The sequence below is a fragment of the Vulpes lagopus genome, chromosome X (assembly GCF_018345385.1).
Source record: "Vulpes lagopus strain Blue_001 chromosome X, ASM1834538v1, whole genome shotgun sequence".
Classification (NCBI taxonomy): Eukaryota; Metazoa; Chordata; class Mammalia; order Carnivora; family Canidae; genus Vulpes; species Vulpes lagopus.
The window spans coordinates 122,159,792-122,173,702 of record NC_054848.1 but is presented as its reverse complement, the minus strand read 5'-3'; the positions used below and the strand labels follow the sequence as shown (position 1 = coordinate 122,173,702).

Genomic DNA, 13,911 nt, shown 5'->3' with positions numbered 1-13,911 from the left:
ATGGGCACTACACCAAAGGGGAAAGGTCAAGAGAAGCAAAATTTTGCCTACCACGGGTATAATTTACATATAATGAAACACACAGAATTTTTTAAAGATTTTATGTATTTATTCATGAGAGACACAGAGAGAGAGACAGAGACACAGGCAGAGGGAGAAGTAGGCTCCCTGCGGGGAGGCTGATGTGGGATTCTATCCCAGGACTCTGGGGTCACGCCCTGAGCCAAAGGCCTCAACCGCTGAGCCACCCAGACGTCCCAGAAACACACAGATTTTTAAATGTGAAGTTTGATAGGTTTTGACAAATGCATACAAATTACATCAGCATCACCTTAATCAACACGTAGAACATTTACATCAATCATTCTGCCAGTTTTCAGTGAGTCTCCCTACCCTGACCTGGCCCCTGGCAACAAGCTAGATTCATTTTCTACTTTTTAAGACTTTTATATCATTAGAATTATACAGTATGCACTCTTCAGTGTCTGGCTTTTTATCTTTACCATCGTGATTTAGAAATTCATCCAGATGGTTGCGCAAAGTAGCTTTAGTCCTCGTATTGCTGATTATTGCTCCATTATGGGAATATATCACAATTTATGTATCTATTCACTGCTGCGTGGACCTTTGGATTGTTTCCAGTTTGGGGGCTAATATAAAGAAACCTGCAATGAGCGTTCCTATACAAGCTTTTGTGTGGACATCTGTTTTCATTTATCTTAGTTGAATATCTAAGGATGAAATTATTTGACCATATGGTAAATGCGTATTTAACTATAAGAACTGCCAGCAGATTTCTAGAATGGTTGTACCATTTTATATTCTCACCAATAACACATGAGAGTGCCAGTTGCCACACATCCTGGACAGTACTTGATGTTACCAGTATTTAGGTTTAGTCACTTTAATGACTGTGTGGCGGTATCTCACTGTATGTTTAATTTGCATTTCTGTGATGACTAAAGATTCTGAGCATCTTTGCATGTATAATTGGCTGTTCCCGTATTTCCTTTGATAAAATGTCTGTTCAGAGCTTTGGCCCATTAACTTTTTTTTTTTTTTTTAGAATTTTTTTTTATTGGAGTTCAATTTGCCAACATACAGCATAACACCCAGTGCTCATCCCGTCAAGTGCCCACCTCAGTGCCCATCACCCAGTCACCCCCACCCCCCGCCCACCTCCCCTTCCACCACCCCTAGTTCGTTTCCCAGAGTTAGGAGTCTCTCATGTTCTGTCTCCCTTTCTGATATTTCCCAATCATTTTTTCTCCTTTCCCCTTTATTCCCTTTCACTATTTTTTATATTCCCCAAATTAATGAGACCATATAATGTGTGTTCTTCTCCGATTGACTTATTTTACTCAACATAATACCCTCCAGTTCCATCCATGTCGAAGCAAATGGTGGGTATTTGTTGTTTCTAATGGATGAGTAATATTCCATTGTAGGGTTATTTGTCTTGTTATTTTTTTTTTAAGATTTTATTTATTTATTCATGAGACATACAGAGAGAGAGAGGAAGAGACACAGACAGAGGGAGAAGCAGGCTCCATGCAGTGAGCCTGACATGGGACTCGATCCAGGGTCTCCAGGATCACACCCTGGGCTGAAGGCTGCGCTAAAACCGCTGAGCTACCGGGCTGCCCTTGTCTTGTTATTTTTGAGCCTTGAGAATTCTGTATATATTCTGGATCTGTTTTCAGATGTACTTGTTTCAAATATTTTGTCCCAGCACAAAGTTTTTCATTTTGATGAAGTCCAATTTATTTGTTTTTTTTTTCCTTTGGTTGCTTGTGCTTTTGAGTCATACCTAAGAAACTATTGCCAAATCCAGGGTTACACAGAATCATACCCATATTTGCCCCCAAGAGTTTTATACTATTAGCTCTTACATTTAGTTTTTTAATACACTGGATTAATTTTTGTGTGTCATATGAGGAATGGATTAAAATTCCTTCTGTAGTCTATATAGCCTGCAGTTGTGCAGTGTTAATGACCCTAAGGTACAGGCCCATACGGTCAGTAGCCTGATATCTGACTGAACAAGTAGCCACTTATCTATTAATGGTGGTCTTATTAAAAATTATTAAAAGATAATTATACTTAATACACTGTATTTTGTATTGTAGGTTTCATTTAGCATGCAGCTTGAGGTATAGTGAATAACACTATAAAATTGAATTTGATGGAGAAGATTTATTATCTAGTTCTCTGTTGTGCAGGCAGTCACGTATATTTTTACCAGGAAAAAGTTGATACAGTTTTTATTTTGATGATTCCATTTTTTATAGTCTACATTATTTTGATACTGATTAATGGGATACACTGACTCTGGACACATCCTGACCAACTCTGCCAAGTTTTGAAATAAACATCTGGGGAAATTCAGTTTTATATTATCTGTTCCTGCAGCTGCTCAACTTCTTCTAAGCAAAGGTCAGGGAATATAATAGGTTTTCCGATTCATTTTAGATAAAAGGTGAAAGAACAGTTCATGTGAAGGACATTGCTGCCAAATATATTTGGCAAGATTTATATATCAAATCCCAAGGGAAATGCACAAACAAATCCCACAGAAATTAGGAAGGAGTAAAACCCATGAGCTGGAACATTTTGTCACTTATTGTGCAGATTACCCTGAAACTGACAGAGGTACATACATCACGTGTTTCTGAACCAGAAATAATTCTGAAACTATTTACTGTAATAGAAAATGTCCTCTATATGCTCATCCCAGAACTGAATCACATACCTGGATGGTGCTGATGCTCTTAGGCATGTCCCTTTGAATAGAGTCTCCTACTATGGACCATGTCCCACTAGAATAGCGCCTTGGCGTTCTGTTTCTCTGTCTCACAACTTTCTTTTATTTATTTATTTTTACCTGTTTCCTTAGAGGGAGAAAAGAGTATTTGTGTGTGCTCTTGATCCTGTTCCCTGTGTGCTCTTCCAAGGTCTTGTTATAGTAAACGTTTTCTGTGTCTTACATTTTCATTTTAGCCAGAAATATTAAAGTGGAAGCACTGTGCTAGTGGACCTCGAAATACCTATCTGTTGACATGGGTCTCAGTTTTGTTAGAAACTGGTGGAAGCTTTGGAGAAACTGGATGGAGTAGACTCTGCAGAACCAGGGACACAAAAATGGAATAAAGGACGACTTGATGAGTGTTGAAGGACATAATTGTTAAAGTGGGCAGGAGATAGGACAAATGGGGTGTACAGAGGGGTGCACTTGATGGTATGCGCACCCGATGATATAGTTAAATGACTAAAAGCCACATAGGTCTACGGCCATGGAAGTTTTAGGGATGGTTAAAATTAGAGCACATTTAAATATGAATTAATATTATTGGGTTGAGATCCCTGGAAATGGACTCAGGCAGCTCAGGGGCTGCAGCGAGCCCTGCGAGTTGCCCCAGTGGGGCCACCGTGGCCCGGCTCTTGTGTCTCCATCCCCGTCCCTTAAGCGCCAGGCCGTCCTGGGAGCGGCCCAGCGGCTCCTGGGGGGTGTGGCCGGCTCTGGGAAGGGGCGTGGCCTGTCCTGGGAAGGGGCGTGGCTGGCCCTGGGAGGGGGCGTGGACTCAGGGAGCTCAGGGGCTGCAGCAGGCCCTGCGAGTTGCCCCAGTGGGGCCACCGTGGCCCGGCTCTTGTGTCTCCATCCCCGTCCCTTAAGCGCCAGGCCGTTCTGGGAGCGGCCCAGTGGCTCCTGGGGGGCGTGGCCGGCCCTGGGAAGAGGCGTGGCCTCCCCAGGCAGGAGGCGGGGTCAGGGTTTGCGTGCCCGCGGTGCTGGGGCGAGAGCCCGGCCAGGGGTCCCATTTCCGTCCCCACCTCGACCTCCGCGCACTCACCTGCCTTGTCCTCACGCGGATGGGGCGCCGGCAGCTTCTCCGGTTCCCAGGGGGGCGGCGGGCGGCCTTTGCGTGGGCCACATCTGTGCCCGCCCTTTGTGTGACAGCACCTGAGGACGCCCCTTCTGGCCCGCGTCCCTTTCGTATGACCATTACCTAGTCGCCCCCCAGTTTCTAATTCACGGCGTTTTTGCCGTGGGGACCCTGCACACTGCTGAGCTCAAAGGTGTAGGGAGGGGCGCACAGGCTCCCCAGGAGGGTCACAGCAGAGTCATGGGTTGAGCCGCTTTGGTTCCTAAGCCCACGTGTTCGTGGGGACACAGAACCATCTTCGCACCAGTGCACATAGCGCCCCTCGGAAGTTGGCCCTCAGTCCTTACAGGGCCCCGTGGAGCTTCACGTTGGAGCCTCAGCTGTGCTTTAGGAAGTTGCTTCACTCTTGTCTCTGGCAGCGGCTGGTTGCGCGGCACGTGGTGAAGCCAATGGATGCCGAGGTCATGGTGTCCCTTCTAGGATGGGAAGGCGTCCAAGGCAGTCAACTTGCTGTGGACCAGCTGGCTGGTCTCCCTGATGGACGGTGCAGTTTGTGCCCGCGGGCTTGCTTCCTGCTGGTGGCAGGCTGGGCTTTCAGGGACAACACTCGGTAGATGAGCCTTAGCAAGAACCCATGCTTTTGGATCTACGCACAAATTCTCTCGCTGCCACCATCGCCGCTTACGTCACATTTTGCCAGCAGTGGGGTGGCCCGTGCAGAGCCTGGCTGACATTAATTGCCAGTCGTTCTATCCACGGTCAATGCTCTCAGGTGGCATTAACATATGATAGGAGGATTTTTCTATCCTCCTATTTTGTGCCCATTCATGAATACACCTTTACCCCAGATATCCTTGTCCCTGATATTCCAATCCTGTTCCTTCTAGGCCTCTGGCTACACAACCAAACCTTTGCTGATATCCATTAGTCTGCACATATTTGAACCTTGGGCCATTTCTCTTTCTACACAAAGTTCACAACCCGTAGCATTGCCCTTGCACCTGCATAGCAAACTGACCCACCTGTAAATAAAGCTCACACTTCTTCCTCTGCTAGCAGCTAGTAATCAGGGATTACTTCCTTGGGTGGTTTTTATTTTTTATTTTTTTAATTTATTTTTTATTGGAGTTCAATTTGCCAACATATAGCATAACACCCAGTGCTCATCCCATCAAGCGCCCCCTCAGGGCCCGTCACCCAGTCACCCCCACACCCCCCTCCTCCTCCCCTTCCACGACCCCTAGTTCGTTTCCCAGAGTTAGGAGTCTCTCATGTTCTGTCTCCCTTTCTGATATTTCCTTGGGTGGTTTTTATAGCTTCTTAAGCACACAAGTGGGAAAAAAAGGGATGTCTGCTTTTCTCTCTTTGGGCATGGGTGTGGGTGTGCGCATGTGTGCACGCACACGCAGGAATTGGTTGGGGGGAGTTTATTGGTGCTTCTTCAGTATCTGAAGAGATTGCTACTTGAGGAATTGTGACACACCAGGGGCTGAGTTTTGGTCTCTGTTGCTGTCCAGGTGGACACCCACAGTAGCAGTAGCTAGATGGGCCTCGGGGACTCTGGGGCGTTACACCCACGCACCGCCTGTGCTGCAGCTGCTCCATTCCAATGTCCGTGTTGGCAGGATTGGGATTACAGGGCTGAGGCCGGTGACATCAGCTGGCGAACTCATTCTGTCTACTTGCTTGTTCGGTGCCTTTTCTGTAGTGGATGCTCTCCACTTTCTCATTCTTCCGTGCTCTTCCTTTCTATGTAGGTCTGAGTTTTTTTTTTAATTTTTTTTTATTTTTATTTATGATAGTCACAGAGAGAGAGAGAGGCAGAGACATAGGCAGAGGGAGAAGCAGGCTCCATGCACCGGGAGCCTGATGTGGGATTCGATCCCGGGTCTCCAGGATCACGCCCTGGGCCAAAGGCAAGCGCCAAACCACTGCACCACCCAGGGATCCCCGTAGGTCTGAGTTTTGACCTGTATTAATTCCCTTCTGTCTGAAAAGTTTGTTATGACATTTCCCATGAGGCAGCTCGACTGACAACAGATTCCCTCAATTCTTGTTTGTCTAGACTCGTTATTTCTCCTTCACTGTTGAAGAATGATCTTGCAGGGTAGAGAGCTCTAGGTTGGTTGTTGTTGTTGTTGTTGTTGTTTTACCATCAACACTTTAAATATGCGACACTCTCCTCTCTTCTCACTTGCATGATTTCTGAGAACTTGCATGTGATTCTTTGTTCCTCATTAGGTGAGATATTTTCCCTGTGGTTTCTTTCAAGATGTTGTATTTATCTTTGATTTTCTGAAATTTGAATATGGTATTCCTGGAAAGAGTTTTCTGGGGGGCATTTGCCCTGCTTGGTGTTCTCTGAGCTTCCTAGGTCTATGTTGTGGTGTATGACATTAGTTTGGGGAAATTCTCATTATTGCTTCGGTTATTACTTCTGTTCCTTTCTCTTTCTTCTGCTATTCCCACTGTGTGTATGCTACGGCCTTTAGAGTTGTCCCACAGTGCTCGGATATTCTGATTCTGGTTTTTCTCCCTTTCTTTTTTTCTCTTTGCTTCTATTGTCATATTTTCAAGCCAGAGAGTCTTTCCTTACCGTATCCAAGCTACTAATGACTCTACCAAAGGAACTCTTGGGGCACCTGGGTGGCTCGGTTGCTTAGGTGTCTGACTTTTAATTTCATCTCAGGGTTGTGAGATCGAACCTCTACCCCTCCCTCCAACTTGTGCTCTTTCTCTCTCTCTCTCTCTCTCTCTCTCTCTCTCTCTCTCTATCTCAAATTAAGTAATCTTTTAAAGGGATATTTTATTTATTTATTCATGAGAGACACAGAGAGAGAAGCAGAGACTCAGGCAGAGGGAGAAGCAGGCTCCATGCAGGGAGCCCGATGCATGACTCGATCCCAGGACCCCAGGATCACGCCCTGAGCCAAAGACACCCAACCACTGAGCCACCCAGGTGACCTGATAAAGAAAATCTTTATGAAATATTTTAAAAGATTAATATCCAAAATACAGGTTTCCTCCACTATCTGAAAGCTTGCTTTACAATACTTTGCTTTTATAAAAGACCTACCTTACTACCTGTTTTTACTAACTAATAAAATCTGAAGAGGTTTGTACCTTTTACAGAATGGTGATATTGGTTGTTTGTTTAATGCCAGTTACATCTTACAAAAGGTTTCATAGGCATGTTCTACTTTTGGATAGCAGGGGAAAACTGTATATGGAGAACTTCTTAAAACTCAACAAGAACGAGGGTGGCTCAGTCAGTGGAACATGTGACTCTTGGTCTCAGAGTGGTGAGTTCAAGGTCCATTTTGGGTGTAGAGATCACTTAAAAAATAAAATCTTTTATTTAGTTATTCATGAGAGACACAGAGAGAGGCAAAGACACAGGCAGAGGGAGAAGCAGGCTCCGTGCAGGGAGCCAGATGTGGGACTCGATCCCAGGACCCCAGGATCTCACCCTGAGCCGGAGGCAGTCGCTCAACCACTGAGCCACCCAAGCATCCCTAAAAATAAAATCTTGAAAAACTAAACAAGAAAGCAAACAAGTTTTTTGTTTTTTTAAAAGCAAACAACCTAATTCAAGAATGGACAAAACTGACTTGAATAGACATTTCTCCCAAGACTGTATACAAATGGCCAAGAAGCACTTGAAAAGATGTTCGAAATCACCTGGGGGAATTCAAAGCAAAACTACAAAGAGACGTGATCTCTCACCCATTAAGATGGCTGTTAGATAAACAAACAAACAAACAAAAACAGAAAATAAGTGTTGGTGAGGTTGTGGAGAAATTGGTACACTTCTGCACTGTTGCTGGGATTGAAAAATGGTGTAGCCACTGTGAAAAACAGAATGATGACTCCTAAAAACTTTTTTGAAAATTACCATATAATCCATCAATTCCATTTCTGGGTATATACTCAAAATAATTGAAAGCAGGATCTTGAAGAGATATTTGTGTCCCTATGTTCACAGCAGCATTATTCTCAATAGCTAAAACATGGAAGCAACCCAAGCGTCTATGTATGGGTAAATGGATAAGCAGCATGTGATCTATTCATACAGTGGAGTATTTTTCAACCTTAAAAAGGAAGAGAATTCTGATACCTGCTACAATGTGGATCAATTTTTTTTTAAGATTTTATTCATTTATTCATGAGAGAGGCAGAGAGAGAGAAGCAGAGACATAGGCAGAGAGAGAGGCAGGCCCCATGCAGGGAGCCCGACGCGGGACTCGATCCCAGGACTCTAGGACCACACCGTGGGCCAAAGACAGGCACCAAACCGCTGAGCCATCCAGGGATTCCCAATGTGGATCAATCTTAAGGACATTAAGCCAGTCACAAAAAGTCAAAGACTCTACAATTCCATTTATATGAGGTACTTAGTCAAAATCATAACAACAGAAAGTAGAATGATGGTTTCAGAGGTGAGGAGAGTGGAGAATGAGAAGTTATTGTTCAATGGATATTGAGTTATGGAGGCAGACCGCGGTGGTGGTTGCACAACAATATTAATGTACTTAGTACTACTGGACTATATACTTAAAAATGAGTAAATTTTATGTTTTATGTGTTTTACCACAATTTTAAAAATAAAAAATACCGGTAGATCACTGATCTTCCTATTTTGCAGTCCTTACCACTTTCAGATTGCATTTTCATTTTCTACCTCAGCATTCCCACTAAAGGCTTTGTAAGAAAAAGCCCAGCAGCCAAGGTGGCTCAGCGGTTTAGCGCCGCCTTCAGCCCAGGGTTTGATCCTGGAGACCCGGGATGGAGTCCCATGTCGGGCTCCCTGCACGGAGCCTGCTTCTCCCTCTGCCTGGGTCTCTGCCTCTCTCAATCTCTCTCTCTCTCTCTCTCTCTGATGAATAAATAAATAAAATCTTTTTAAAAAAAAGAAAAAGCAAAATTTCTTATGGGAATGAATAATTTTCTGGTGTTGCTGCTCTTTGAAAGAAACACTGAGATTTTTGTTATTTCAGCATTTGGTTGAGAAAAAGAATAGGTAAGTAATAAACGTCAGACACCTTGTTATTGATTTCACATCTCGGTAGTTCCAGGTATGGTGTGGCTTCTGCTCCAAGCACGCTAATACCCACAATCAGAAACTGCCTCTCCTTCCCCCCACTTTTATCCTTACTGTTGTTATTTGTGACAAGGGGGGTGTCTTATTGGTCATGTTTGGGGTTCCTTCTTCAGTGGTCCCCAATACCAAATATATCCACCATTTATCTGTTTCGTCTTCCATCTCTTACAATTTCTTGCTTTTCAAAAGCCCCTGAGGGTGAACAAGATGTAAGAAACAACACCTGCTCCACCACCTGCCACGGTTGGCCAGCAGTCCGATAAGGAGCATGCCTTTATCCTGTTGGAACCCGTGCTTCCCACCAAGAAACTGAAACACTGCCCTGTGGCTCTGAGTCAGCCTCTGGACAAAGGTCTTTGTCATCTTAGGAGCAAAGCTCTTTTAAGAGCCTGTGCTGATGCAGATGCCAACCAGCTATATGATATAACAAAGAGGGAGAGCTTTTTGCCTGAATTCACAAGTAGAGACTTGGATTCTGTTAGGCCTAAAGTGAAAGAATACTATGCTGTTAAGGGATGCGAGATTATTTCAACTCCATACTGACTTGACCAAGTGCTTTGAACTGCTCCAAGAAAAAAAAGACAGAAGAAAAAGACCTCTAGGTAGATGTGATTATGACCTTGGGAGGTCTTGATGGCCATTTTGACCAGATTATGGCATCTGTGAGCACTGTGTTGTAAGCTACCTGCATCGCTTCTGTGCCAATTATAATGATCCAGGAAGGATCTCTCATCTACCTGCTACAACCAGGAAAGCACAAACTGCATGTAGATACTGGAATGGAAGGTGATTGGCGTGGCCTCATCCCGCTGGGCAGCCTTGCAGTCATGTTATGACAACAGGCGTAAAGTAGGACCTCACAAATAATGTACTTGGGTTTGGAACGCTTGTTAATATCTCCAATGCCTATTATGGAGCTGGTGTTGTTACCATGGAAACCGTTCCTCTGGACCATGGCCATCAAAATGTAAGCCAGCAACTGGCATCCAGAGCTGTGCCTCTGATTTACCTAATTTGCCGCTGACTTATTACTCAACAATAACAGTTCACCTTGCTTCGCAGAAATTTCAACCTCCAAATGGGAAGCCCAGGAGTTTTAAAGATGTGAATGTTTAGATAATCCATGTAACACAAATGCCAGATCTCAATTTTACAGTGAGGGAGAAAAAACCTTATTTGTTAAGAAAGTTAATAAGCTCCACTACATTCAATTGGAATCATTCCACTATAAAATAAAATTCAGTACTGATTATTGTTAGGTTATTAATCAATCAATCAATCAATCAATATATCCTAGAAAATTTTAAGTTTTGAAGCTGAGAAAGTTCTCTGTTAGTGGTCCTTGGTGTCCACCACAAAAACGTTCTTCTGCCCATCTTTAAATGCTTACACCAAAGGCTGCTTCTGAGTGTCTATTAATGCTAGATTCCTCTGTGTAATATAGAAAAAAATCCTTTCAGATTGGGATGTTAGGACTGTACTATTTCACTCTGGCCTTATTACTGTGTTTGGTTTTATCTTTGACAAATCGATCAGGAATCATCGATCTAATTGTTAAACTTGAAAACAGGCAGTTATGGGAGCTATGGGTGAACAGAAAAATGGCACAAAAGGTAGATGACAACTCATGGAGCCCTCCCGACACATTCACCCGCAGCCCAGCTCTGCGGCGAGCGCACTAGGCTTCAGTGGGGACACAAATGAAAACTGCCCTTGTAGTTACAACCAGGACTGAAAATGTTATGCAGAGGACATTCACTTGTGAAAACTGAATTGTTTCTGACATTCCTCAGACTGAAAAAGCGTTGGTTCGCAGACCCCATGTTTATGGAGGACCAGGAAATGAGTTTGACACCGAGTACTAAGGATCTGAGTGCTCACTTTCAGACATGAGTGCCTGTCCCTATGCAGCCATTCACTCAAATCCCCTGAACCTTGTCCTTAGCCAGAAACTGGAAGGGGCTGGCTGGGTGGTGCGTGAGCTTCTTTCCCACCCTCCCGATTTTAGACCCTGACACCAGGCAGAGAATGACAGGGTTACTGGCTCAGCAATTCAGACCACCTGGGCCACCAAAATGCATTCACCTCTCTTTTATAATGAGGCCCTCTTCTCTCTCCTTACCGTTTTCCATCTACCAAACCAAACGTTGGCATACAAACTATGATGTAAGGAGAACCCACCCGTTGTGTTTTATGTATACACATCCCCATTTTGTTATAAGGGACCAGCAGCTCTTTCCTTCATGGTGCTACAACAACAAAGCAAAAATCAGATTCTAAGAGGAGAATGAAAGGTAGATCAGCTGCACTAGTACACAGTTGTGAAAAGTTCACCATGAGAGGTCATTTGTAACTATTACGCAAATATATATGATTGAAATCTGATGTCGAATACAAATAGTTATCAAGACAAAAGAAACAACACCTGTTCCACATCTAACTGTGTATCTTTAGAATCCTCTCCTTTTCCATATTCGTTTCTAGTGTGTATGTTGTGACGGCACAGTGGCATGTAGTATATGGTTTATGAATGAGTGAATATACATCTGCAGGGAGTGAGTGCTCAATTTTTTTTTCAATTTTTTTTTTTTTTGAGTGAATGAGGTTTGGATACCAGGATCTGCACATGGAAGATTCCTTCTAGGGCAGCAGTCTTGATTTCTCCACATGAATCTTCGTTCCCCAAATGTCCATGCCTCGTGGCTATACTTCTTTGGCTTGCTGAAACAATACCAGTTGGTAAAAATCTGGGAAGTGAAGAGAGTTAGATATCCAGAAACATAAGTCAGGAAGAGAGGCTCTCTATGGCATATAGAAAACTGCAGAACTACGCTATGCATGCAAAAATGAGTGGCAGTAGCCACCTTCAACCACTTTGTATCTTTTACCAATTCACCTAGAACCTTCTTCACTAGGATTCATATTGGTCCTCTTGATTATTCAATTGAGACTGGGCCCCAGAACACGAGAACCTAACTTGTCAGGTAGAGAGCAAAAGGTTGGGAACTAGTCTTCACCTAAAAGAGTTTTGATAACTGAAGCAAAGAATAACATTTTGGGAACATTTATATAATCAATCATAAAATTTCTGATTCAATAGCTAATTTGAATCTGAGTATCTGACTAAAGACAAAAATGAGCATGAATGGAGGGTTGACCCTAAATTACAGCTCCTACTAGCATCAGTAGATCAATGTACATAGTCTTCATTGGCAGGTTATTTTATTTGTGATATTCCTGGTATCTGTAAGAGGGGAAGTATAATTTTAGGACACACTGACAAAATTTGAATACAAGTTACTTAGAGAAAGCTACAGTCTGGGGGGCGCCTGGGGGTGCTCAGCAGTTGAGTGTCTGCCTTCAGCTCAGGTGTGACCCTGGGGTCCTGGGATCCAGTCCTACATTGGGCCCCCCACAGGGAGCCTGCTTCTCCCCCTGCCTGTGTCTCTGCCTCTCGCTCTGTGTCTCTCATGAGTAAATAAATACAGCCTTTAAATAAATAAAAGTTACAGTCTGGGGCACCTGGGTGGCTTCTGCTCAAATCATAATCCCAGCGCTCTGTGATCAAGCCTTGAGTCGGGCTCGAGAGTGGGGAGTCTGCTTCTCCCTCTCCACCCCTCTGCTCACTTGTGTGTATGCGCGCACACACACTCTCTCTCTTTCTCAAATAAATAAATAATGATTTTTAAAAAATAAAGTCACAGTCTGTTATAGAGATGAAATTGAAGGATCTTGTAGTTATTGCTTTGGCAAAAGATGCAGTGTAAGGGTACCAGTTTTATGATTTATTATATGGTATCTAATGTACCAGATGACTTTTGAAAACAGTGTTTTGGTGTGATGTATGTTAGGGATTCTCTTAGCTCAGGCTGCTACAACAAAATATCACAGGCTATGTGGCTTGTGAACAACAGACATGTATTTGTCACAGCTCTGGAGGCTGGAACTCCAAGATCAAGGTGCCAGTAGATTCGGTGCCTGGTGAGGGTCTGTTCCTTGTTCAGAGATGGCCATCCTTTCACTGTGAGTTTGCATCGTGGAAGAGGTGCTAGATGCCTCTGGGGTCTCTCTTACAAGGTCACCAGTCCCGTTCTCTGAACATATAAACAGTATGTAGCAGGGATTTATATACAATTTCCAATTTACCTTGTTAATAGAAGAGGAATGGGATGGAAGCTTTACTTCTAGCTGCTTTTCAAAGTGGGTTCTAAAAGGGTTCACAAAAGGGCAGCCCGGGTGGCTCAGCGCTTTAGCGCCGCCTTCAGCCCGGAGCCTGATCCCGGGGACCCTGGATGGATTCCCTTGTTGGGCTCCCTGTGTGGGGCCTGCTTTTCCTTTTGCCTGTGTCTCTGTCTCTGTCTCTGTCTCCTTCTCTCTCTCTCTCTCTCTCTCTCTCTGTGTGTGTGTGTGTGCGCGTGCGTGTGTGTCTCATGAATAAATAAATAAAATCTTTATTTTATTTATTTATTCAAATAAATAAGGGTTCACCAAAATGAATGACTTTTTCCTTTCTTCACACAGCTTTTCTTCCAGGGTGCCAGGATCTTTGCCACTCACCACGTCAGTCACGTACAGAAAGACTGTGTTTGTAGAGTTTACAGATGACCTTTTCAACATTGCCAAGCCCAGGCCACCATGGATGGGTAATATAAACAATATTGACTGTTTACTATGAAACTGAGTAACTGATGTCCTAGCAAGGATCCCCTAGTCTTGGGGCTGCAGTTGAAGAGGGCCATCAGGGAAATACGGTGACTGCATAGTCTCAGTCTCTGTGCAGGCTCTCCTCCTCTGCTGTTCTCTAGAGGGTAGAGTGCTCTGGGTCTTGGAGCTGGGTTTGTTTTATCTTTTCTTTACCTTCAATCACTAGCTTATCTTATCCAGTCTCACAATTTTAGGACATCTCTATGCCAGTGACTCCCAAATTGA

The 13,911-nt window shown here is 43.9% G+C and overlaps 1 protein-coding gene and 1 pseudogene across 3 annotated transcripts in view; both read left to right on the top strand.

Moving 5' to 3' along the window:
• Positions 1–13,911, top strand: part of F8 (coagulation factor VIII) — a 149,042-nt gene that overhangs the window by 10,701 nt on the left and 124,430 nt on the right. For all 3 annotated transcript variants that reach the window (XM_041740695.1, XM_041740696.1, XM_041740694.1), the window contains one exon: positions 13,504–13,625. In XM_041740695.1, coding sequence (XP_041596629.1) covers positions 13,622–13,625 — 4 coding nt within the window. In that variant the 5' untranslated portion in view covers positions 13,504–13,621. The remainder of the gene's footprint in view (positions 1–13,503; positions 13,626–13,911) is intronic.
• On the top strand, positions 4,346–10,875 carry LOC121483046 (annotated as a pseudogene).